At 39.8% G+C, this 26,616-nt stretch overlaps 1 protein-coding gene across 1 annotated transcript in view; it reads left to right on the top strand.

Moving 5' to 3' along the window:
• The first annotated feature begins 920 nt into the window (after positions 1 to 920).
• The window catches only part of RAB11FIP1 (RAB11 family interacting protein 1), a 29,728-nt gene continuing 4,032 nt past the window's right edge, over positions 921 to 26,616 (top strand). Inside the window, exons 1-4 of the mRNA XM_075207485.1 lie at positions 921 to 1,410; positions 17,555 to 17,994; positions 18,939 to 19,659; positions 22,673 to 24,085. Of these exons, the coding sequence (XP_075063586.1) occupies positions 1,061 to 1,410; positions 17,555 to 17,994; positions 18,939 to 19,659; positions 22,673 to 24,085 (2,924 nt within the window). The 5' untranslated portion in view covers positions 921 to 1,060. The remainder of the gene's footprint in view (positions 1,411 to 17,554; positions 17,995 to 18,938; positions 19,660 to 22,672; positions 24,086 to 26,616) is intronic.

Raw genomic sequence — 26,616 nt, 5'->3', positions numbered from 1 at the left:
CAGTGACATAATGCCTGCTTTAGGTCTTTTTACCATTGTACATATAAATTTGTGAAACGTGCACAAATGAAAGGATGTGATAAATATACCATAATGATTTTTAGACCATGCTCCTTTCTCTTATGCCATGCCCATTACATCTAAACTGCTATACTAGCATGCCTACTACACCACCTATGGCCACCTTGTTCTGTAGCCCATATAGATCACTATTATAAAGCTGAGTTATATATACAACTATTTGACCATTTTCATTTGCTTTTTGAAAGTCTTAAGAGCATGCTTTCAGTCACCGTGTGTACAGTGCACAAAGCTGTAAAATGGAGTCAGCAGTCTATAGGCTGGCAGTGTGTGCTGGGACTAGTAGTCCCTATACCTGCCAACATGACTCAATTTTACCGCGAGATACTACTTTTTCCACTTTTAATACTAATCTTCAAACTTGTTGACTAATGTTAACAAAAACCTTCATCTGCAAACAGCTCAGCCCAGGAGCCAGCAGTGGGAAGACATGTGGGAAAAGACATAGCGGAATACTTACTAAACTGCAGGTTTGAAAAAGTGGAGATGTTGCCTATAGCAACCAATAAGATTCTAGCTGTCATTTTGTAAAATGTACTAAATAAATGATAACTAGAAACTGATTGGTTGTTATAAACAACATCTCCACTTTTTCAAACCCCCAGTGTAGTAAACATACCCCATAGATAGACTGAGTAATGGAAATGAGTGGGTTTGTCTGCTACTGAGATCCACAACAAAGTGCCATGTGGCCGCAGTAACGCCTGTCAATAAAGTTATGTTTGATAACAAGGTGTTCTGTGCTGCTCGGTGATCGTCGCTATGATTGGCTAGCCTACCGCTCACATGACCGTGAAGTGTAACGTTCCTCTGCGAGCGCAGGATGCTTTGGGCAGGTTGTCCCCAGTTGCCAGGAGGAGCAGCGGTGGAGAGGAGGTGACTCCCTAGGGAGCGCCGCCTACCTACTAGATAGTCTATAACTGCGGTCACCGCCCCGCTCCCTATTCACCCCCCGGTCTAGGCGACAGGTGCAGGTACGATGTCTCTAGCCCAGCAGTCCCAGACCTGGTTCCCCACACACGTCCAGGTCACTGTGTTCCAAGCTAAAGGCCTGAGGTCTAAGGGGAAAGCCGGGACTAATGATGCCTACGCCTTCATCCAGCTGGGCAAGGAGAAGTACTCCACCACCGTGGCCGAGAAGAGCCTGGCCCCGGTGTGGAAGGAAGAAGCCACCTTCGAGGTTCCCCTGCTGCACAATGACAACCAGGAGCGCTGCACCGTGCGGGTGATCGTGATGCACCGGGCCCTGGTGGGGATGGACAAGTTCCTGGGACAGCTGGATCTCAACCTGTGGGAGCTGCATCAGAACAAGAACAGGAGAGAAGTTCAGTGAGTATCTGCAGGGAGTCTGGACAGGCTACATAGCCATAGTTATTCTTATCTCCTCATTACACTTCTTATAGTATTAGTGCCACACAGTGTTTAGATGTTTTTTACATACTGAATCAACGAGTTTGCATATTTATTACACACTAAACAAATGACATTTATTACACCCATTCCATTTTTAGTAAAACAAGGAAGTCATTACAGTTAATGGGTTAGTAGCAGAAGTGGGGTTTACAGTGTTAGTGATGATCAGTAGCGTTTAAGCTGTATTATGTGGTCTCCTCAGAGCCGTAACTTAGAATTCTGGTGCCTGGTGCGAGAAAGACAAATGCCGCCCCCCCTAGCCCTCAATTCTAACCAAATTAGGCTAAACTATTCCTAAATTGCGCCCCCCCCCCCCCCCCTTCATTGTTGCGCCCTGGGCGGTCGCACAGCCCTAGTTACGGCCCTGGTCCCCTAAATAAGCTTTATTAGACTGGAAGCTCTTGAGACTTTGGGGTACATATTCCACATTGTGTGCAGCCTGTGATATGTTGTCCTGCACAGTATTCGCTGAAAGGTCAACAAATGTTAAATGGACTTTAAAATGCTTATTTGTATTTGTTTATTTATCTTGCCATAACGAGGATCTCGATTGTTATACTTTTTCAAAGACCAGACATACCGTAGAATAAGCAGCTTTCAAGGTTTTTTTTCCAGCATTTGTAAAAATGTGCAGCAAAAGTGTTCCACATAGTGATCAATAGACCACTGTTTTGTTTATGGTCTGGTGAGTAAATAGCAATGTACTAAGGTGTGTAGGGTGTAACAGGTTGTTGAGAACCTTTTTGATGAGCCATTGTATTTAGTTTTTACAGTCATAAGATACTCACACACTTTATTATTTAATCATGGTGAAACTGCTGATGCACTGGAGCACAGAGACCATTATGTAGAGATGTGTACCTGTTGCATGCCACAGTTTTGGGAAGACTGTGTTCATTTAAAATTAAGGCTTGTTTCTGTAAATAAACCAATGGGTTGCACACACAGACTGAGAACTCTTCAGGGAGCAGAGGAAACAGTGAAAAAACACACAAAAAACACAGAGCGCCATAGTAAATGTGTTTAATGCATTGGTGGAATGTACAATTTCCATGGAGCAAACATATGGTGGGACAGATAACTTTCTAATGATATCTAATGAATATACTCGCTTACGTTTGAGTATGGCAATAACATGTATCAATGTTTAACTAATTTTGTTGAACCTTTGATCTAAATTATGTACTTTGTATGTTGTATTACTCTACTGAGTAACACATTCAGTCATTTGAAGCACAGGATATTACCTAGTTTTTAAATAAAAGCCGAACAATTCAAGATGCCTATTGGTGCATTAGGTCTCCCTAATAAGGCCTAATTTATGTACTTTAGTGTTAATAGATGAATTTCTTTCTTGTGAATGGCTTTAGACACTATGGTGGGTATTCAATTGTTAGCGAGTTCGCTAAAATACTCGCGCTCGAAAAATATTACCATTAATACGGTAATTACTTGCTGGATTTCAGCTCGCAGCTCCCTGAAATCCAGCGAGTAAATTACTGTATTAACGGTATTTACGCGCAGATTACCGTATTAACGGTAATATTTTCCGAGCGCGAGTATTTTAGCGAACTCGCAAACAATTGAATACCCCCTAAGGGGGGTTTCTGCCATCGCTCTGGGCCCTGTCCGTGGGACTGGAACACTGTAGTCCCTGCACTGCCCCGATCCTTGGTGGTCCAGTGGGGGCTGCAGGATGAAGTAAGAGCCAGAGGCTCCCGGTGTGTGAATTCCGCTGGCAGCTCCAGCTCCATGGCTGCTGGAGGGGACTTGAAGCAGGAGCTCCAGGTGCAGCAGCCTAGGATCTGGCTGCCTTCTCCGTGGAGCCAAATTCGGCTCCAGGGGGAGCCAGACCCAGCAGCAAGGTCCCTGAAAGTATTTTTAGGTGGGAGATTTAAAGATAAATCTCCTGCACTAGACTTGGTGGCACCAGTGGTGGAGAGGGGGGGATGAGCCCCTCTCTCCCTGGCACCTTGTGGGGGGTGGGGTAGACTCCCATTATTATAACTTATAATAATGCTCCCCTCTTAAATGGTGAGTTTTTAACATCATATGCCTGTATAATATTGCATTTAATACCGAAAAGGATATACTCCTCTTTGGATAGAAGTATTTCTTAAAATATGAAGTTAAGTATTTTTACTCTGCTGAAGAAAATGTAGTGTGACCACTGCTGTACATACAGTCTATAGAACTGCATATATTTACTTTTAATAAATATTTTTTCTAATGGTAATAGTTTACTGAATAGATGTTTGTTTGTTTTTTCCCATAGTAAATACCCTGAATGCTTAAGGAAACCATTTAACCACGTGGTCCGTCACAAATTGCCTTTTGTTTTTTACCTTGTTTTATTTAAACTTTGTAAAATTAGGAAATAATCTAAAAACATTCCACAACCCTGCTTTTACACTGATGTTTCCTAGTACTGGGAAGGAGGGAAGATAAGTTCACTTATTCATCACATGCTACCTTTATATTCTCTTATTCTCTCTGTCCTGAGGTAAAATAATTTATTGTGGTTTCTGTATACACCGGATAAAATGTTATTTAGTAACTGAGAAAAAGGTGAAATAACTAGTTTACAGAGATTATATGTGTGTTATGGTGCTTCAAGTTCTGTGGAAAGCTGGTTAATGTATAATTTCTTTGTTTCTCCTGTGATATTGGCAGCAGGTGGATATGTATTGCCAGGGGAACATGCAGTACTGCTTGTGGAGGAGAGGCCAAAGTCACATTGGTCATCATGTTTATGCATGCACAAAAGCTTAGTGGCTTCTCATCCGTATCTTAAGTTACCTGGAGGTTGAATGGGTCGTCTAACAGGTGCACAGGGGTAATCAGATCAGGCCATAATTTAATCATAGATTTAAGTAAAACTTTAGTACAGAAGACTGTAGTTGCTGGGTGATCTTTTAGGAGTGCTTGACCCATGTCGTAGATGACTGCAGAAAGTATATGGACCCTGCTTACCTGGAATCTGTGTTTAGCCATTGAGAATAGCGCTAATGTTAGGGGGATTGAAGGTGCTCTAGGGTGGAATAGGCCATTTTTTTAATTTGTATCATATAAATTTGAGTTCTACTACATTGCTCTGCTGAAAACCTAATTAATACTTGCACTGCAATTTCCAGCATGTTCTGCTGGCTGATCCCAGCCTGTCCTAGATGTTCCCTCCTTTAAAGAATATCTTGGCGTTTTCCCATCTTTAAGATTCATAAAAAAGACCTATATTGTTTACTTGCAGACATGGTGTCTCGTTAGCTTTCCCTTCTATATTTTTACATTGTCCTATTCTATAGTCAGGAGATGTAGATTGTGCTGTAATGTGGACAGTGTACAGGTTGATACTGATAGGAAACATGGTTTTACTAGCGTTTTTTTAACTCTAGTAAAAGTATGTAAATGACACTCATTGATTCCAATGACACAATACCCACTAGCACTTGCGGTGCCATATTTTTTGCATCCCATTGAGTTGCTTCTGTTTACCGTAACTGAATACATTGGGGTCTTTTGCAATGACCTCCGTTGCTCCCTTTCTGTTGCTTGTGTTCAGTGAAACGATAGTGGGTAATTGGCCTTAGAATTAAGGGGTCTATTTATCGTGGGTGGTAAGAAATATCATTCTGTGTTCAATTGCTGTGGAGTGCTTCCGTCTGGAACGGTCGCGAAGGCACTCTGCGACAATATAACATCACAGATTTCTCTTCACCCATCATAGAGGTGTGAGGACAAATACACGATGTTCAGGTACCTGCACATGTTCAGAGGAAGACACACCATTCGTTTGGCTCATCTTTACTTCATAAATAGACCTCTAAACTTTAAATCTAAGAAGCACAAAACAATATTCAGAAGGTTTAGAAAAGGGGTGATGAATGCATACTTTAAGAAAAATGTAAATAATAAAGGTACTTATTTAGTAGTATTATTTTTTTGTCCAACATTCAGGCAACTTGAAATTTCCTTTTCACACCGTGAAGTGTAAACTTATCTCTGGTTCTTAAAAGTGTGTATGTGTGTATAGAGATGTAGAGAGAGAATTTTATAGAAAAGCTATCCTTTTTCCCAATTTCTGTTATGCTCTTTTATCTGCAGTACTTGTTTCTTAATTGAGTGAACTACATCGGTAAATAGATATAAGTTCTGTATCTTCAGACACCTGACAAGCACTTATGGGTCATTAAACAGAATGTTCCAAAGCAAGCAGACCCTTATACCCCATTCATACTGCACCAAAATCCTGGGTCTTTGCCGGGGCGAGCTCTATTGTCTATTCTATTAATCCAATTGTCTACCTTTCAATGACATCACCATTTTTCAGCCAATGGAAACTGCTCTGGTGATGACTCCCACAAATTGCCAGGGCACAGACTTGTGCAGTATGAATGGGGTCAACCCGGGAAATTCCCGGGTCCGAGGTGCAGTATGAATGGAGTTTCTGAGCTGGGACGCTCCGAGCCCCGGCAAAAACCCGGCTTGAAAAACCTGGGATATTGCCGGGGCGGCAGTATGAAAGCGGTATTAGGGGTATATTTACTAAACTGCGGGTTTGAAAAAGTGGAGATGTTGCCTATAGTAACCAATCAGATTCCAGCTGTCATTTTGTAGATTGCACTAAATAAATGATAGCTAGAATCTGATTGGTTGCTATAGGTAACATCTCCACTTTTTCAAACCCGCAGTTTAGTAAATCTAGCCCTTAATCTGGTCTGAAAAAAACCACTTGTTAAAAAGTTAAACGTATCCAGCTAAAACCTAGATATCGATATTGGCATATCGGAGCATTGTGTAAGGCTGGTTACAATGTTAACCGTGCTTGCAGTCGGGGAACAGGGGGTGTTAAAGAAGGATAATGCAAGTAAATAGAGCAGACAGCGTCCAAAAGCTGCAGCAGTGCCACAGACCGCAAGTGGGTATGGGGTCATTGGAACCAGTGGGTTCCATGCTCATACTGGTTTGCGTACTATTGGCACTAAAAGGATAAACATGATTTTTGAAACCTAAGGGTAAGTAGAGCAATATAACAAGTTTTTGGTTTTTTTGCTTTCTCTGACGTCCAATGCTTTTCATGACATTTAATGTTTAAAAACATTTCAGAGATTTGCTAAGAAAGTTATTTTTAGCTGTCCCTATATAGCTATTGTGTGCGTGTATTTGTTTCCTGTTTTGTTAATGACATCCCAGCACATATCTCTGGGCAGGGTTTACAACTAGGAACGTACAGTCACACTGTAAGCATTAACCTGCGTCAAGTGCCACTCCTCATGCAGCTATTTCCACAGACGTGCAGTGACTGGTGAACTCTCCACTATTCCTCTGTAGTCTCTGGGATGTGAGGCTTTTAGTTTGCAGTTTCTAATAGAGTGGGCACAGCTTCCAAGTGTTACAGCATGAAGCTGCAATGGTAATACTATATACACAAACATAGAGATTCCTCATTGGAATCAATGTTTCATACATCCACCGGCTGTTTTTTAGAGTGAATATGTTGATGTGTTGCTAAAAACAAAATCTGTTAAATTATAAAATGAGAAATTAATATTGGAGGAGATTGTTTTGAAGATCTATCCCTCCAGAATATTGCAGGCTTATAGTGCATTGGTACCATAGCTGTGTACTGCTGGTAACGAGACCTCATAGCTTTGTGCGGTCATTCTGCCCTGTGTAATGACTTTCAGTCACACCCTGTGTGCCTACCACAGAAGGGAAACATGATGACTGTTAGTCATTTGGTATTTGTCAGAATATCTCCAAAGTAAGGCTTTTTCTCAAGCTAGATGTAAAAACAGTTTATGGAGACCTACAGGGAAAGCACCTTCTCTCACTTTCCTATTGCAAATGGTAAAGCTTTACTTTGATTTAATGGTCAATTGTTGTCTCAGAAATAAAATGTAGGTAAACCACTCTTCTGACAATCCCCCCCCCCCCACTCCTGCCCACACCTAATGGAAGAGTTTGGCAGATACACCTAAACCTGAGGGCCCCCTCCCGGTCTAAGACCTGCTGTAGCAGACACAGGGTGTCCAGGTACAGCTGCTACTTACCATTCTTCTGTACATTATATTTATAACTGGTGTAAGTATAGTATGCAATTAAGTAATTTTCTGTGCATAATACCTTTTATGTCCATTTAAAACTAGGTATTACATAATTATATCCATTCTGCTTCTAGGTGTGTGTGGTGTATAAATAGACTGTACATTGAAAGGATCTATGTTTGCGTTTGTCTTATTTAGTGAGCTGTAATCAGCACCTCCTACGACAGCAGGCGGGGAGCCAGTTCCTGGTATCTACAAGCTGCCGATACCAGTTACACAACGGACAGTCCCATATTATGTAGGCAGCAGGTCTGTCCACATTCCTATTACCTTTACATCATAACACTTCACGTCTCTGTGCTCTGTTTTATGAGCTGCCTGTTCTGTTTCTACTGAGGCGTCATTTCAGTGCCCTTCCTTTACATTAGCTAGAAAGGTCAAACTAAACTTCACGGAACATACCCCATACATAGACTTAAGCTGTAACCATTAACACTGTAGAAGCCCCACCCTTTTAGCAATAAGCTGATTTTAAAAGTAATGATTTTAGATTTGTTTACCTATATCCATAATCAGCTTTGTGACCTATCGTTCAGGTTTTAATTTCATTTTACCTTTACTTGTAGACAACAGTAAATAGGTTATAACAAATAAGTGTTTTAATATTGTTTTATACAAGTCCTCAAACTCTTAACACTACCTGTTACTTTCTTCTCCTCTACCGGTTCTTTAGTACATGGGCAGGGGGGCAACTGGGCCGGTCCCATAGTGGGCTACGTTGGGCTGGGTCACAGGGCCACATATATATTTTTTTTCTAATGGGTTGCTGAGTCGAGTACTATCCCCCTAGGCTAAAATTTGGCAGCCCTCCCTGTTTATGGCATAGGTCACATGGGAGCATTGGCGCAATAGCTAGTTGCCTATCACATCTATAGAGTCTGCTCACCCTTAGGAGGCACAAACAAATGGTTAGCGAGGCTTGAATTGTGCTGTTTATCTGCCCAGGCTTGGCCAATAGATAGAAAGGTCTGTCTTTGCCCCAGCAATGTCGCCACCAAATTTTCCCTGGCCTAACTGCTGGTATCCTCAGTCTTATCTACACTGTACTGACTGTGGATTAAAGTCAAGGTGACATCACTAGGGGGAACGTCTTGTATGGGCTGTATGACCAGATTATAATGCGTATGTCATAGGTGGCATCGGTGGCTGTTCATAACTGGGCTACAAGCCATGATGGCAATAAGATGTAAAGAAATACTGGCATTGTGCAGTTTGGATCAGGAGATGAGATGTAGATGTGTATGTATGATATCATATCTTTTTCATCGAGTATATATAATGCCACCTTTGTATTTCTAAGTACCACACTTGAAAACCATTCTCCAGTTCATACTTCCCCCTTTTTTAATTAAGTTTTGTTTTTCTTCTCTTGCACCCTTTGACCTGCTTGCATAGTTTTGAGTAGGGTGTACTGAGCTGTTTCCAGTAATGCTGAAAGGCTTATCATGCCTTTGACTTATTGAACTATGTTCAGCTATGAATCCCTCCCCTAGAAATTCCATCCATCCAGCCTCCCTCTCTCTCCCCCTCTGTACACGGTTCAACAACAAATGGCACCGCCGCCAATAACTAGATGTTTTTTAAAATAAAAAATCTGTGGCACTGCGCTTTGTATCTGAGCATTACTTGGCCAAATGGCTGTTATTAACATTATTTCAGTGGATAGAAATGATGGCCTTTTTATAGGAGGGGACAAAATCTGAAGTACTCCAGTTTGATTACTGTAGCAGACAAATTACCTTTTAAAAAAACAATTGCACGTATATTTTATTGTGGTTTTACACCTGCTCCAGTTAAACAAAGATTCACATATAAATCCTGTCCTTTCCCTCATTCCTCTTCTGGATATTTCTCTCTGCACTGTCTGTTCAGCAAGTCAGCTGATTTCAAGCTGTAGCACTTTTGTATTGGACTGGCCTTATGCAGCTTGGTAATGGGTTCACATTCTAATAAATATGTCCAACAGTCCTGCTGATTAAACACTAGGGTACATTGTTGACTATCTAACACTTTCTGCTATATTTATAAAACAGGTTACATTTCCCCTTACTGGTCTGGTATTCCCCTCATTAAATTGCCACAAATTTCCTCATAGCGACTGTACGAGAACTTGATAATCATGTTTGTGTTTTATGACATAATCTTTGAAATTCAGCAAAAATGTGTGGTTTTTTTTTTTCCTGCATTTTGAAACACTCTAGATAATAAGTTTCTGGACAAAAGCTCCCATACCCTTGTGGGTAATATTTTAATTTGGTAACTTATGTCTAATGCATTAATAAAAAAAATAAGTTACATTTGCATACAAAAAGCCCTCTAAAGAGGACCAATATATAGGAAGATTCAATTAATTAGCTTTCAAGATTGTATTGTTTTAGATCTTGGCCACAAAGTTATAATTAAAGGCCGTTCATAAAAATAAAAGTATATAACAAATGGCCGTTAAGCTGTTTTGCTGCAGGTAGAAAAATTACTTTATTAAATAGTGTATGGTGGTAGCAAAGGTCCTCATATTAGGGTGTTTAAAGCAATGTGTACAATTCATATATCTCCCTAAAGAATTGGAAAGTTTTATTATTGAAATTACATTCTGGAAGATGTTTAGACAGTTTTGTGAAATAAATGCTATTGCCACTACAATGTTAAACAGGTAATATAGATTACAACAAATGAAATGGTGACGAAGACGGTCACTGGGAATTGTCGGAGACTCCAGTTATAATACACATGTCTGTTACCTGTGGTTTTGGAAGAGTCCCTGCCCAGTGAAGTTTATAAACAAATTTAGTAAAATTGTTTTAAAACTGCTATTACCATCTAAGGAGAGTGTCCTAAAAGATCGTTCCTGTTTATACTTCTAGGTAGTGAAGGGGTTACGACTGAAGCACAGCTTGGGAACAACAAGCTCTGTTTGTGATAATAACAATCTCGTGTGAATGATGTCCTGCACAGAGTTATCATCTGTATTTTTGTTTTCATGCCTTATGAAACTGACTGAACAGTTTGACAGTTCTGGGAAATGTTCCTGTGATGTTTACCAAGGTAACCCGTGTATCCTGGCCTGAGGGCAGTGCCATGTGCATGTTCTGATCACTCCTTAATCTAGGTGTTGGCAGTAGACACACAAAGTAACATAACAGAGCCGGCTGTATTTATTTAATTTAGTCTGGGTATCTATGGAATATGAACCACTTGTTTATGTCCAGATTACTTTATGGTTAAGGAGATCCTAAATTATGTTTAAACATTTATGCAATGCCAAATATTCTACATCTCTGGTCAACTCTAACATTAATGCTACATTTAGTCCTAGACTCACGGTGTTACTGCGGCTACAGGTTATTCCAACCTCACTTATATGGTTAAACAGATTATTAGCATTAACCCTTTCAGGATGTATTGGCATCCTGGGGACTGTCATTCAGCCAGATTAATCTTAATCCCGTTCTCAATGCTGTCATTATCCACAGTGCTTATCCTCCACTTCCAGTAGGCGATTAGACAAAGTTCATTTAAACCCCTTAAGGAATCCACAAGGAAAGATTCTTAAAGTGCACCTGCCCTCTGCATGTGGAGGAAGCCATTTTTTAGAATGAACAGGTAGTTGAGGTCTGTTTGTCTCTCACTGGTTCCTTGCTAACTGATTGGCTGCATTCTCCTGGTTCAGCCTATGAAATGACTGCTTCCAGCTTTGTGTAAGCAACAGGTTCTCTGTGATTGAGATCCATAGGAGTTACGGCCATCCTGTTGCATTATGCACCCCATTGACTTCTGTTTGTTGTTGGTAGATTATTTAATAAATAGTTCATAAAATCTCACATTGCTTTCCTTATTGGAAACATTGTTTTCAGTGATTTAAACTCTTATTCAGTCATTAGTTTACTGTATTAGACGTCCCCCCCGACCTAGAAGGAATATTTTTTTTTTGGGCTGCATGGTTAGCATTGTTGCCTCACACTCTATGCCATCCAAGGCCCTATCTGTGTGGATTTTGTAGGTTCTCCCCTTGTTTGCTTGGGTTTCCTTCCATAGTTCATAAAGCTACTGGTAAGTTAATTAGATAGAATGGACCCGTGTGTGTGGTAGATAATTTAAGCCATAAACTACAGTGGGGACTGATGTAAATACTTAAAATACTATCCTCTGTAAAGCACTGTATAAAATGGTGGGGCTATAGAAATAAACAAGAACAGTATTTACATATGGAAATATTTGCACTCCTTTGGTTTCCTCTCAAACTGCAGTGTGTCAGCTGTAAAATGCTTGTAATAGTATTTCATTAGCACATACCTGTCCCACAGTGATGTCAGTGGGAATAAGACATATATATTTACTTGTTGCATTGTCAGTAAGGGTGTGACATTTTAAGCACCACAGTTCAGTAAACATGAAAACCGTACTAGCATGGTTATTACGCACCACATAACTCATTAAATGCAGCTCTATTTATATTCAACCACGCAAGATGTTTACTTTTATATACCATGAATACATTGGGCAAGTTACACGTGAATCTGTTCCACAATAATTGGTGTGTGTGTGTTACATGGAGGAAGTTTAACCTCAATATATACAAGGGGATTGTACGCCTCCGTGTGAGGTAGGAAAACACATACCATATTGGACAATGGAGCCCTGTGGTAATATTGTGCTTAAAAACAAAGAAAAAGAAAACAGCCTCCAGTTCTTTCTAGCTACACACGCTAATGATCACTTATGGTGAGATATAGATGGGGTGTTGTATGAGGGACTCCTGGTCGTTGTAAAATCTTTAAGTTTCTGAAAATGGTAATTTTAAGTATATAGATTATTTACATTGATACTGCACTCACATGAACATGCGTTCCCATTGGGAATATTTTAGATGCTGTTTAAAATGATAGCTGGTCACAATTGTATAGTATGATGTCTCCACAATATATACATATAAGGATCAGTGGCTTGCTGCCGGCAGCAGGGCTGCACACTGTCACTGCCGAGCGGACCTGCACATACTGTGCAGCCGCCGGTAGCCTTAGAAATTAGAAAGGGGGTGGGGCCTAAATCGTCCCTCCCCCCCCCCTAAAATCGCCCGGGGTATAGCAAAAGTCTGGATCCGCCCCTGATAAGGTTGCATTGTAGAAAAGCAGTATGCAGCAGTAGGAGCTGTTGCACAATAATGTAATAGTAATATGGTTACGTATTACAGCCCCCTTCTCAGTAGGAAGGCATCTCACACTGACACTCCTTGGAACAGTTTTTAGTCTATCAGCTATTTTGGAAGATAATGAATTCTTTCCTGAAGCCTGCTACCTCTGTGTATGGTTCTGAATGCCGGCTGGTGTAGGAGGGGAATGCCCACAATGCAACTGCATGCAGCAGGGAAGAGCCGAGCGAGCTGGTCAGAGAGCCTGGTCTTTAGCCATCACAAATGGGGACTAGGAGCATATCTAAAGCCAAGTGGGCATTTACAGAAATCATAAATAAATAAGTTAAATGAAAAACAAAACCCAATGCCTTGAATTGTCTGATGTAGATTTACCATAATCATTATACAAAATATGCATAATTAACAGAACAAATACAGTATGCACATGTGTACCTACATCTATAAGGAAATGTAAATCACTGAGCTGTGAACATCTAATCTAATTAGATCAGGATATCTTCCTATTAAATCTACATAACCCACAACACGTGTTACAGGTGATACTGGCTGGTGTCTCTACACATAGCTATGTTGAGTTCCAAAAAAATAAATTTTTCCACTGATGTCCGTCAAGCAGACCAGCAGATAAGTGGTGGAATGTTCCCTTAGGCGCTGTTCTGTACTATTGATGGATGTAACTAACTCTCAACGAATAATCTGCTGTCCACCAGGGATAGTGCAAACCCCACAAAGAGTTATATACAAGGGGGGTATGGGCACTGCTATTCTATTAAATCGCTACTGAAGAAAATACTAAATATATAGTGTTTCAACTTTTCTTTCATAAGTTTAAACATTTATTAAAACAGTGTACAAAGATGTAACATACATAAAATAACATTTTCTGAATGGGCTGTAGCTGTAATATTAGATACATTCAGTGTCCTGTTCTACCCAGATTGTACAATACTTATAAAGGATCCTTTGAACAGAAATAGATTGATAATGGAAAAAATAGTATATACTTATTACTGTAAAGATAGCTTTGTTGGAATAAAGAGCAGGAAAGTGTAATATTTCACCTGTTGCAAAGGTCTCTATGGTTTTTATTAAAGTACCTGCATCTCTTATTTACTGCATCACCAGCTCCAATTCAAAATGTATAACAATGGAGAAAAGCAGATTCGCCAATGTCAAAATAATTCACAACCACGTTAGATCAGTGGGAGTCCCTTAATTACCACATCGGTAGCTGCGTGTACAATAGTAATGAACAGGGTTTTCATCATATGGCGATCCTTTTACAGTCCCAGTATAAGGAGACATTCCCAAATTTGTGTGTACAATCGCACTAGTAATTAGAACAGATCCGTGCATGATCGGATACATTAGGGATCAATACAGAGAGCTTTCATGGGAACTTTTTACCCCAAGGACCATACACAGGACACGTGGTCACCCCCTAAGGTTAGAGGAGAGGAAATTTCACAACCAGCAAAGGAAGGGGTTCTTTACAGTAAGGGCAGTCAAGATATGGAATTCATTGCCAGGGAAGGTTGTGATGGCAGATTCAATAGATATTTTTAAGAAAGGGTTAGACAAATTTTTAGCGGAAAGGTGTATCCAGGGATACGACCGTTAATTTAAAATGAAGGATAGTAGTGGATATAGGGTAAAAATAGGACTGCAATATTGAGTCTGGGGGGATTTTCACAATTGAAACAGATTGGCGGTTGCTTACTCTGGATTAATTTCAAATATAAGTGCAGGATCGCAGGAGATCCAAAATGGGTTGAACTTGATAGACTGGTGTCTTTTTTTTTTTTTTTTTCAACCTCATCAACTATGTTACTATGATAGACACTTAGGGGTAAATTTATTAAGCTACAGGGTTGAGAAGTGCATATGTAGCCTTTTAATAGCAGCCTTAAAAGCAGAGATTTCCACAAACAGCGCAGTCCCCATTTTTTTTCTCTATGTATAGAATTCTTTGTTGAGTTCCAGTATAACTAGGTGTATTTTGTATATTGGTGTTTATGTATATTGAGGATAATTATCAGTAATTTGTGGTTACTGCAGCAAGTCTCCAACACTATCCCAGGACACTCATCAGCAATGTGTGCGGGCAGTGTATTTTATTTGTTGCTGGTGACAAGAGTAGCAATTTTATCTTAAGTGGTCTTATTTGGTTGAGGAAATTTGAAGGCAGTGTTTTGTCATAACTAACTTTATTTCCTTTTGTGTGTGGGCTTTTATTCTTTGTTTAGTTAGCTTCTTGTGTCTGCCCATCATGTTTCTGTTCTTTAATTTAACAAACTGTTCTTTCTGCCATACCTGCATTTCAAAAAGTCTACTCTGCATGCATGCAAGGCCGTGTCTGACAAAAGTCAGGGAATTAATGGGCAGATAGAAGACACACTGTGGAAATGTAAATGAACTTCACTACTTAGAAATGTGGTAGAGCCTTATTGCTGTATATTTACATTAATTAATGGATGGACACAATGGAGCAGTATCTCATCATGGAAGTGGTACAGTCTGTATTGGTTTTTCTAGCGTTTTGAACAGCATTTATAAGACCTGAGACTCTGCTAGTTTTGCTTCAGAAAATCTACCATATTATTAGCTTTTAAAATCTATATCTGTAATGTGCGGTCATTCCTAAACATTGTCCACATACTACTCTCTGCACCGTCTCACTCGCCACATAGCATCTTAAACTTTAGTGATCCTTGATATTTCTCACTTCCTACAGTGTCATTGTTAACCTTTCTTCTAAAACTAGGTAAGACTTTCCTGCCAACACCGACTGCAGTTCCACTAAGGGTTGTCTACTCTGCTCGTGATTAATTTGTACGGTGCTGTTAGGCCTTGAGGATAGTGTAATTATGACAGGAATAGAACGGATACGAAGGCCGATGTCCTATTTCAGAAAAGGTAGCAACTCATAAGGACTGTATAGACTAAGCTGGTCATTGGGTTGAGTGAAAGAATAATGTAGTATTTGTACATTAAGTGGCAGATTGAAACTAGAACATCCCTTTCATTCTTTACCAACACCAGCCCCAGATTTGTGAACCAGCCATATAGGCCTGGGCTTAGGGTGCCAAGTGAGGGGAGTACCTTAAGTCACTGTTCTCCAAATAGTCGCCCCATGCTGCACGCAGGAACAATTGGCACGATTACTGGTGATGGTGCTTTGTTGCTTCTCCTCCACAAATTCTGGCACACAATGGTGGATCACCGCAAGAGGAGCAAATTGGTAAAGTTGAGCCGCAGCAGGACTATTAACTTGTCTTTGTACACTGGCCACCAGGACAGGGCTGAGGGTGGCTTAGCCGGTTTCTGCAAAGTGACCAGTCTGGTCTCTGTTTTTGCAATCAATGATGTTGACATGGGTTTTTGTTTTGTTTTGTTGACCTTACAGTGCAAATGTTTTAGAGATGACCTGAATTAGTAATGGTAATTATGGGTCTTCTAGGCTTTGGAATGTGCTAATGTAAAGTTGCATGATCCAGTCACACTGATTAGGTTTTGGTGGACTGCTTTATAAAACAAGGAGTTCCAGTACCCTCTCAATTGGTTACACCACTAAAATTGTTTAAATAGATGCTATAATTAAGAGAGGGCGGTTTGCATTTTGTCCCTTTTGAGTATAGGATAATGCTTGTCAAAGTCACATGTGAAAAGTTACATTTCTTTCTCTTTCTGGTCAATGGGTTTATGTGCTCTTCTTCTTTTGAGCCTTACAATTTAAAATCCTTTTTAATAGTTAAAGGGAAGATCCACTCTGGCTTAGCCCTCCTACTTTACTTGGTGCTTCCTACTGCCTATGCAGCAAATTTGGTGGGGTTACAACTCTTGGAAACACTGTTATCTGAGAACCAACACCTAACCACTCTATAAGCATAGCAGGTGAGAGAAATTGTAACCTTGGAGGACACTATGAAAGATACAAAGCTCTAATCTCTAGTTCCATATTCATAGCGGTGACTGTCACATAAGGCATAGACCTACAGTGCTTCACTCCTGTTTTCCAAGCGGTTCTGTGTGGCACAGATTCTAAGGTAGTAGTTGAGGTCAGAAATTATGGACTTTAATGGTTTTGTAAGGTAATCTGTTTTGAATATTGTGGTTCAGACATACGGCTAAGCACGTTTTTGCATCACAAAAAGTGTATTGTCTTTTAAAATGGGTAACGTGTCTAGCATGTGCCATCGTTCCTAAATGTGGTACACTTTCTATGCTCTGCACATCATTTCTTTTGTTTTATCTAGCCACCTACACGTCATTTCTAAACTTCTATGCAAGTCCAATTGGCCTTGTATAACGCTTAATGCCTTGTTCGCACCTATCTGGGGTTTTATATTAATAAACACATGCAAGTGAACTAAATATAGGACCAATAAGAGTCAATGGCTCAGTTTCCACTATTGTGTAAGATGTTAACACAGCGTCTAAAATTTTAGAATGCTGCACATCCCATTACTTGTGTGTTAACCTGCAATACCAGTACAATAGGTTATATTGTGAAACATGTAAAACATGGAAAGTGCATTAAATCTGTTCATTAATACATGTCTAAAGTGCAATCAGTCTTTAATTTTTTTTTATCTATTGTTTCCAGTGCATATTGTGAAAGAGCCTTTAAGCTTGTAGCACCAACTTGCTATGCTGTAGACGTCTATGTAAAGAGGGGAGGTTTGTCCTTGGACATCTTCTTTAAATGCCCAGTGTGACGTTGTTATGGTGCACAAACCTTGTTTCCCTATATATTTCTCTTTCCCTTTATTACTCTGCTTATGAGATTGTCTTTATCTTTATCTAGGTGGTATCCATTGACCTCAAAGCCTGGGAAGAAGGGAAAGGAGCGTGGTCAGATCGAGGTGGAGGTCAAGTTCATGAGGAACAACATGACCGCCAGCATGTTTGACCTGTCCATGAAAGAGAAGTCCCGCTCTCCGTTCGGGAAGTTCAAAGACAAGATTAAGGGAAAGCGACAGGATGGGTTTCCTGACACCGCCTCAGCCATTGTCCCCAGCATGAATCAATATGGTGATGACAGTGATGAAGAAAGGTCTGAGGGAGGAAAGAAGAAATCTAAGCTGAAAAACCTCTTTTCTAAGCCAGGGCTGAAGAAGAACTCCATTTCTCAGTCCATGTCCGTTTTGCCCACACTTCCACCATCCCCCTCCCAAAGAACCGTGCTGAAACCTACTGACTTTTCTACTGATTTTAGCCCAGCTCAAGGATCTCCCGTGTCAGAGAGTGAGTGTTGCCATTTGCTCTTACTTCATTGATTTGTAATTTTTATTTATATTTAGTTTATAGATGGAGAGCTGTCCTGAAAGTATTAATAATCATACAGTATATTGTGTAAAATGAAAGTGCACCAGTTCACTACAGAAAATGGAGTTGGCTGTTTTGTGCCCTGAACCAATATTTATTTATAAGCATGCCAAAATCTAAGAACCAGTGATTCCACTAAGTGGATGGGGATCTAGCGACTTGTCTCATATCTATCAGTCATTTGTTTTATTTATTTTAATTTTTTTTTAAATCCTACAACTTTAATTGTTCATACAAACGAGTGCTTTCAGACTATGTTTACCACAAGTGCAGGGGCAGGGCCTTTATCTACGAGCAGTGACTTCAGCTTGGCACCACATTGCAGTGATAAAATGAAGAGCAGTGTCATCACTTTTTACCACCATTTTCAGGACACTTTAACTTCCACAAATGACTTGGTGATAGCGCTAGTTTATGGGGTTGACAGGCTGTATATTGTTTCAGTGGTTCATGGCATGAAATAAATGATTGAACTAGGTAAACTTAATGTACTTGGAGAACATTTAGTTTTTGCAATGATGATTGATAATCATGATGTACGTTTTGTTTAGCATGTTGTGTTGTACCGAATATAGAGATGTTGCGATAGCAGTTCATGAAGATGTTTTAGTTTATGACTAAGCTGACTGAGCACAGTGTTATTTTAAATGCACTTAAATATATAGTGAATTAATCACAGTAACTTATTTTTGCTTTCTCGTCATAGTTGTGACCTGGCACAATATACTAGTGTGTGCCAGTACAAGATTAAAGCAATAATAGTGTAACGACACATCCAACCTTAACATTTTATTTTTCCATTCACAATAAGGTTTATAAACCCCTTAGAAAACCCTTTGAAACTTTGTGATTCTTGTTTTCAGGACGGTTTCCTCACATTCCCGTAATTATGACGCACAAAAGAACAGCAAGTGCAGACACCAAGCAGTGGAATCAAATCACTACAGGAAACAAAAAAGAGGGACTGTCTTTCTTCACTGGAATGAGGCCAAAGAATGATCCAATCACTCGATCCAACTTGTGTATCAATGGAAATCATGTGTACATGGAAGATTCTGAGCCAAGAAGCGACAGTCCCAAGGACAGCTCTCTGACCAACTCCCCACAGATCTCTCGGAAAACTCCCCTTTATGGATCTGCTGAAAACTTGTCCTACAAAGCTTCCAAAGAAACTGCATCTGATAACCTTCCCGAAAAAGGGACAACATCTTCCACCTCTAGTTCTTCTCTGAAGTCCCTTGAATCAAATACAACACAAAGTCCACATCCTGAAGTGCCCAGATCGAGAAGTCCTCCTTTGGCATCAGACACCCCAAAAGAAGCCAAGGAGAGTAAAAAGCAGGATAACAAGATGTCCTCCTTGCTTTCTTTGGTCACTGGGAGGAAGGACACCCCTAAAACAGAACACGTTACTGATGTGCCTTTGAAGAAAGAAGAACCTAAGGCAATCGGCAGTCAGCAACCTCTAGATATGCAAACCAAGAAGAGCTCATTGAACCCGTTTGAAGAAGAAAGGGTTGAGGACAAGAAGCCCGAGCCTCTACCATCAGAGAGGAATACAAAGACCTCTGCTGTAAAACCCAGGTTAGTAGCATCTTTCTATTTCTGTTTACAGGTTCTTGGCCTTAACAGAATAAGCTCTTGTCTCATGTAAGGAATAAGGTTGTGGAATGGTCGACCCAAAGCGCACACTCCTGCCATTCGGCCCCTCTTCTGCGTTGTTGCCGAAGGCTGTGACCTCACTTTCTACAGGAATGCATGAAGGCCATCATCAAATAAGCTCTTTGTTGTGAAAACTGCAAGTACTAGATTGCACTCAAGTTAGGTATAGAACAATGATGATGATAATTATGATACGTTTTTACCACAAAACTTGGCATACTGTATCGCAAGTAGTAAAATAACTTGCTGCCTTTTGTACATATTTTTCTTAGGTCATTGACTTTTTAGAAGCACTTAAGTGTTCTTGTTCGTACACTATTCAATGATTTATTGTGTTTTTATACTGCCTGTTTCAATTCTTGACTATTACCAGACTGGTGTTAAGAAACAAACCTTCTCATACTGCTGCCGCCCCCCAGTTTGGGGAGTGATATACTTTCATATTTGTTTCCCACCCCCTGATAGCAGAAGCTGGAATACCCAGTAAACCTCCACTCATTCCAGTTAGATCTTTCTCAGTGGGCCAAACCATAGCTTGTACCCTGGTTGAGACCACCTCCGATATGCTTGTGGGTGGGAGTGGAGACAGTTGGCTAACCTAATGTGGTGCAACCCTTTTAATGTAGAGTTTATCTGGCTTTGCGCTGTAGTGGAGGATGGGGCAAACTGGATTGCAGCAACAGCTGTTTTGAGAAAGGTCACTTAACACAATAGTGCCAAGAGCCCATAGCAATTGATTGGGTGTAAGCTAGCATTACTGTGACTAATATAGACTTTTAAAAGCTGATAAAACCAAGGTCTCTAGCATACAGTGAACTACTAATGTTGTTTTTCACTATGCTGGGTGAACAGTGCTCTGCACTCAGGTGTTTGGCATTTGCAGTTAATCATTGACCATGGTATGAAGTCACTGGGAATCAGACCAGCAAACACACCTAGCCAGTGTTTTGTGTGCAGTCAGGAAGGAGACCTGCTCCTTCCTCTACTAACGTCAATTCTTTTAACTACTACCCAGAACCTACCGTCTACTTTCTCTCCATTCATTGGTGGACAGATAATTTTTTTTTTTCCAGTGTCATATTTTGGATTAAATTAACATTTGTAACTTTAGTCAGAAATGAGACAAAATAAAACATTTGTACTGGGCTGTCTAGCTGGTTATGTGGCCCTCACTATCCATAATAACTTCCATCAATCCATTTGTATGACATCGCAAGTATTCAGCCTGTGAGCACGTAGGTGTAATGTGTCATTCGCCTGATGTTATTGCACACCACTGATAATGAGATTTACCAGTATGCCAAGTATGTGTGCAGCCTTGTAATTGGCTGAAAATGTAATTAGCTGAAATTGACCGATTTAATGTCCTTGCTTCAATGATTCAAAATATGAAATCTTAAGTTCTCTTTCCTGATTAGGAAACTTCTCATCTCCTGTGTTGTTGGTACCTTAGATCCTGTCACTACTTACTGAAGTTCTTCTATTAATTGTCCTTCAATAAAGAATGTTTCCTATCTCTGCTCTGTAATTCTACTTCCGGTCCTTCATTCACCAGCTTCTGGCCCCCATTCCCCTCACCATTCATTGGCAAATGCTCCAGGCATTCCGTTGCTTGTCCTCTTGATTGTCCGCTGATGTTTGTTACTTTGTTTCCCCTATCATTCTTCATTGGCAATTCAGGCTGCGTTGTGCACTTTGAGGGCTTTGTAAACCATATCACTAATTAAAGGGTCTGTAATTTAATAAAATCTTAATTTCCCCCAAGCACATTAAGCATTGCCATAAATAAATAATCCAATCTAGTAAACACTGATTTTATTTTAAAGTCATCCGTTTTTTGCGCGTTTTACTCTAAGCAAAATTGCTGCTTTTCCAGTGCTTTGCATAGGCAATGCACGGTTTTGTTATCCACTTATGTAGGCTATGGACACCGAGAAGAAATTCTGGCCCCGTTACGGCAACAACATCATTATTGTCTCTGGTGATGTACACTTAGCTTAGTGACTGTGCTGACCAATTAACTTGCCTTTCTATACCTTCTCTAAGCTTTGTAACACATTACTTACAGCTCTGAAGTGTCCTATTCCTGTCATTTTTATACTAAATAAAGATGAGTGATTCTTGTCTGTTTAATTATTCCTATCTTACTACATTGCAGAATAAGAATATAAATGTGAACCATGACAAATAAAAGGCAATTATTTCAGCTATCCTCAACCCTGTAATGATTCTGGCTGTGCTGACATATTCTGTACCTAGTTTTGTCCCAAAAACAATTGAATATATTAGTTATATAAAGTAACAAATTCATAATAAACCAAACACCATGTTCAATATGAATTCTTATTGGGTTCCTATCCGCTAGCAGAGATTACCAATGATTTTAAGGACTTTTATATTGTTTCCTCACAAGCACCTGAATTTGTTGGATGAGGGAGGGGAGAGTACATGTCTAAAGTGGGTTTGATTAGGACCTCTGAAGATAACAAACAAAACAAAAATACCTAATATATAAATAATCCATGGTCACGGTCTATTCTACCGAGAAGCAGGAGAAAGCTGTCATGCTGGGTTCCTATGAGCTGACAGTCTTGAGTTTGGTGTTGGGCTTATTATGAAAGTGCAGTTTTATAGAAGAAACATTTTAATGTTTTGAAAGCTTAGGCTAGCTATAATTTTGTGTATATTGCTCTTAGACTAAGGTCATATTAGCTGTCCTGCATGTTTTAAGGTTGTGCTGGCCAATCTTATTTTTATTTTATTATTAAAGTAAAAAGCTATTGAAGACACAGTACATGTAGTAGATCGTGCACAAACCGTTACTGCAGTTTGGGAGCTAATGTGACTATTACTATTTTTATGTTCTATAGAAATGTACTATTATATCTGCGAGTCAACTGACCTGCAGGCTTTATTTATTCTGTCCTTTTTACAGACTGGACGTGTCTTCAGAGGCTGAAACCAAAGCCAGGCTTTCTTCTTCATCTCTGTCTAACTCTTCTTCTCTTTCCGCTTCTTTCTCTGGTGGACAGGAAGATACTCCTAAAACTGATTTACAGGAGTCCAGTATCTCACCTCCTAACACTTACTCCTTCCACTCACTTGATAAGTGCCCTTCCCTTCCAGAAAGCCCCACAATAATTGAAGGAGCAACAGAATCATCTACAGACTATGAAATACCCTCTCAGCCTCTGTTTTGGAGATCAGGTGCAGCACCAAACAAACCCTCTGAGCCTAAAGAGGTCAACATTGTTGCCCCCTTTACTGAAAAAAACAAAGCAAAAAAGACTTACGTGAAGTCCCTCCTTGACCAGCTCAAAGGCAAGTCCTCAAACAAAGAAGAAGAAAATGTAGTAGATGCAGATTTAGTGAGAGGGATATTACCAACACTCCAAGATACCTCACACATCTTTGAGGAACCTCCATCTATTTTGGAGAGTGACTTTGATAGAAATCAGCAAGACAAGGTGTTTAACCCACACATTGACAACAAAGAACATGCTGCATCTGAAATAAAAGAGAGCGCACTACCAAAGCCAACTCCAAGAGTGCAGTCTGTACCCAAAGTAAAAGAACCTGAAGATGTGCAACCAGTACCACCCAAGCCAGCCCCCAGAAGTGCAAAATCAAATAAAACACTGGATTCTGTGACTGATGGCACATTCATACAACCTCTTCAGCCTACAGAGATATCCTTATCTGAATATATCGTGGACAATGTTTCTGGTGTTGGTTCTTCCCCGATTGATAGCCCGGTTCAGTCAGGACAAGTTGGGACCAACATCAGAATGGCGAGCCCATTGATTGAAGACTTCAGTTACAGATTAGATGAACTTCCTGTCATCCCTGAAAATCCAGAAGGAACTTCTGATGATGAGCAGCTTGATGATAAAAAGAACAAATCCCATATAGATTCTACAGTAAAAACAGACTGTGATTCAACAGCATATGAAGACGAGGTTGACTTTGTAAAAAGTCAGGTCAACGTAGACTTATCTGAAAAGTCTTCTCTAACTTCAGACAATATTGAGGGACAAAGCTCTGACAAAGCTGACATTTCTGATAACGAAGTAAAAAATGAGATGAGTTCTTCAACCCAGCAACATCCACCTGAAATGCTTTCCTCTGCACACACCTTTCCTTCCTCTTCCCCACTCAGCTCTGTTTCTCTTCCAACTGATAAACCTAACCCTTCTAGAGCAGAATCCCCGACATTCCCAACCATTGATGGTTCTGATAAAGCGGAAAGCTCTGGCAAGAAGAAGCTGCTGCGGGCATGGGTTTCACCCTCTGAGACACATCCAATCCCTACAGTGCAGAGCGGTGGAACAGTGTCTGCCAGACAAAGGTGAGAAAACTGATGACACACACCTATCTTCTTCTTTATGGTGTCTTTTATCTTTATTTCTCCATATTGTAGAGTATAGACGCAGAGTATATAATAGTTTGCACTAATAAACGGAGCCATATAAAAGTGGTAAATAACTGAGTATAAAGGCAGATTCCAGTTACGACACTGGACTTTATTCTTTACTGCATGTGTGAGGCTGCTGGTTCTGTAAACGTCTGCTGTATGTTTACGTGTCTTGTTAGATGCTGCCAACATTTAGTCTTTGAAGGAAATTAGTATTTCCTAAATTGCAGTAATAACACCATGTGAAAACTTATTTTAAACTGCATCAGACTTGTGGCCAGAAATGCAAATTTATCCCATTTCTCCATTTACATCATTCAAAATCCATTTTGCAGATATGAGAATCTTTAAAACTGAAAATTATGTTTTGCACCATCTTCCGTCTGACCTTTCCATCCAAAGTCTATTCATGCAGAAGCAGAACTTGTAGATTTCATTTCAATAGTAGTTTGTTTTTCTTATGGCATTCACTTTGCCTAATGCCTCACTGGTTCATGATACATTCATGTTCTCATTCATGTAGCTCGGTGAATGTTAGACTTTGAAAAGGTATAGTATAAATAGGGATAGCAAGAGTGCCACCATTACATTGGATATCTTCAGCAATAACATGGGCATCATAACTCAATAGCCAGTGAGTCCTTGGGGACAGTGTATTTTTTAGAGATTGATGTGTGGTTTTCTAGTACTTTAATACTGTGGTGTTTAGTTTACTCTTTGTTTGTTTGAGTTGTGTTTTTTTTTTTTTTTTTTTTTAATCAAGATAATCTCATTAACTAGCACACGTATAGGCTTCCTGCCCACTTCCTTGCCCATGCCAAATTCCATGCTTTATTACTTGTAGATGTGTTTAATGTGTTTCCTATAATATAGGCCCTCCATTAGCAGTAGTTGTTTTCAGGGTACGTCATCTATAGTCCAAATAAAACTGATGAAAACTACACTATGTACTAGTTGCATAGACTTTTTTCCTGTCCATTATAGATACTTCTGGGTTTATTTATTCCCTCTGCAAACTTCTTATTTTTCTATAATACTATCAGGAACCGATCCACACAGTTAGTTGCCACTATGATTTATAAGGAGTTTTATCTAGTTGCCGAAACTTCTTGCAGTTTGTAGCTCTTGTCTTTAAATTGCATTTCATTGTCTTATGGAGCACAGTGATTGGGGAAAAACAAACCTCTGTTTATCTACCAAGCACTGGTACTGGCAGGCTTTGGGTCCAGTTTTCTGAATATCTGTAAAATTGACATGTTTCTCTCCACTATAAACTGGTACAGCAGTATTGTATGTCTGCTCTGTGGGATTTGGCAACACCCAGACGCTTATCGTACAAATGTCTGTACTAGAAGTGCTGGTGTTGTAGAAATATGATTTCTCATATGGTTTACATTTTTCCGTCCAACCTTTTTCTACTGATTGTTAAATGGAGCTCACTTAGTCCTTTAAGTCTTTGTGCTCATTGTCACCTGTACTGAAGGAAGATTTAATGCTGCGTTCCACAGATATATTCAGTACATCTCTAATCACATATATAAGTTCCAATCTGTATCAAGCTGGGAAAGGGAACTCTGGGTAACCAGATAAACGGCATGTTCTCAACAATTCAGTCAGATGTTGCACGATGCTTAATGTGCCATGCAGAATGTCAATGTTTCAGTTTTAGTTTGAATGACAAACGCATTGCAATAATACCTTATTATGGTGAGTTTTAAAGTGCACCCATTGATGAATCACTGCGGAGGCAGCCATTTTGCCTTCTGAACCGATATTTATGTGAATACAGACAATGGTTTCTCTTTGACCTCACCTGAGGTATCGGAATAAATTTATTGCTCAGTTAGGATACTAGGTCATAGTCAACTGATAAGACGCATCTTCACGAATATATTCCGTTAGCCCTCATCTGAAAAGCCTGTACTAACTAAGGACATCATAATAAAACCAAAACAATACTACCACCTTTATTAGATTGATGGTTGTCCTCTGAGGATTGCAGGTGTCTACACTTGTGTTCATCTCGTGAAGGTAAACCCGTTATTCGCATTCCCTTTACCTGTCTGATACAAGTGCTGGTGAATCACCTTCTTGTACAGGTTATACATTGAGAATGATGTGTTACTATCTTAGAAGTCTATTTCCTGAATACTCCATACTCATCCAGATAGAAGAGAACATCATAATCCACACACATCTAATATTGATGGTGCCTGTATTTGATGGCCAGTCTAAATTTGGGCATTTTTGATTTGTTTTATAGATGGAATCATTTTGCTGTACTCACTATGCCTTAAAATGAAACCTAAAAAGATTTTGTTTTTTGCTTGTTTTATAAAATGCAGCATTTGCACCTTAACACACTATTTGAATGTTCTTTTTAACTCACATTTCCAATGTAAATGCAATTAACAGGTTCATGTACTTCATGTACGTGTCTATATCACTTATCCGTGCCATGTTTG

Source organism: Mixophyes fleayi, chromosome 4, assembly GCF_038048845.1.
Source record: "Mixophyes fleayi isolate aMixFle1 chromosome 4, aMixFle1.hap1, whole genome shotgun sequence".
Taxonomy (NCBI): Eukaryota; Metazoa; Chordata; class Amphibia; order Anura; family Limnodynastidae; genus Mixophyes; species Mixophyes fleayi.
The sequence above is the reverse complement of the archived record's forward strand: the minus strand, read 5'-3'. Positions and strand labels throughout refer to the sequence as shown.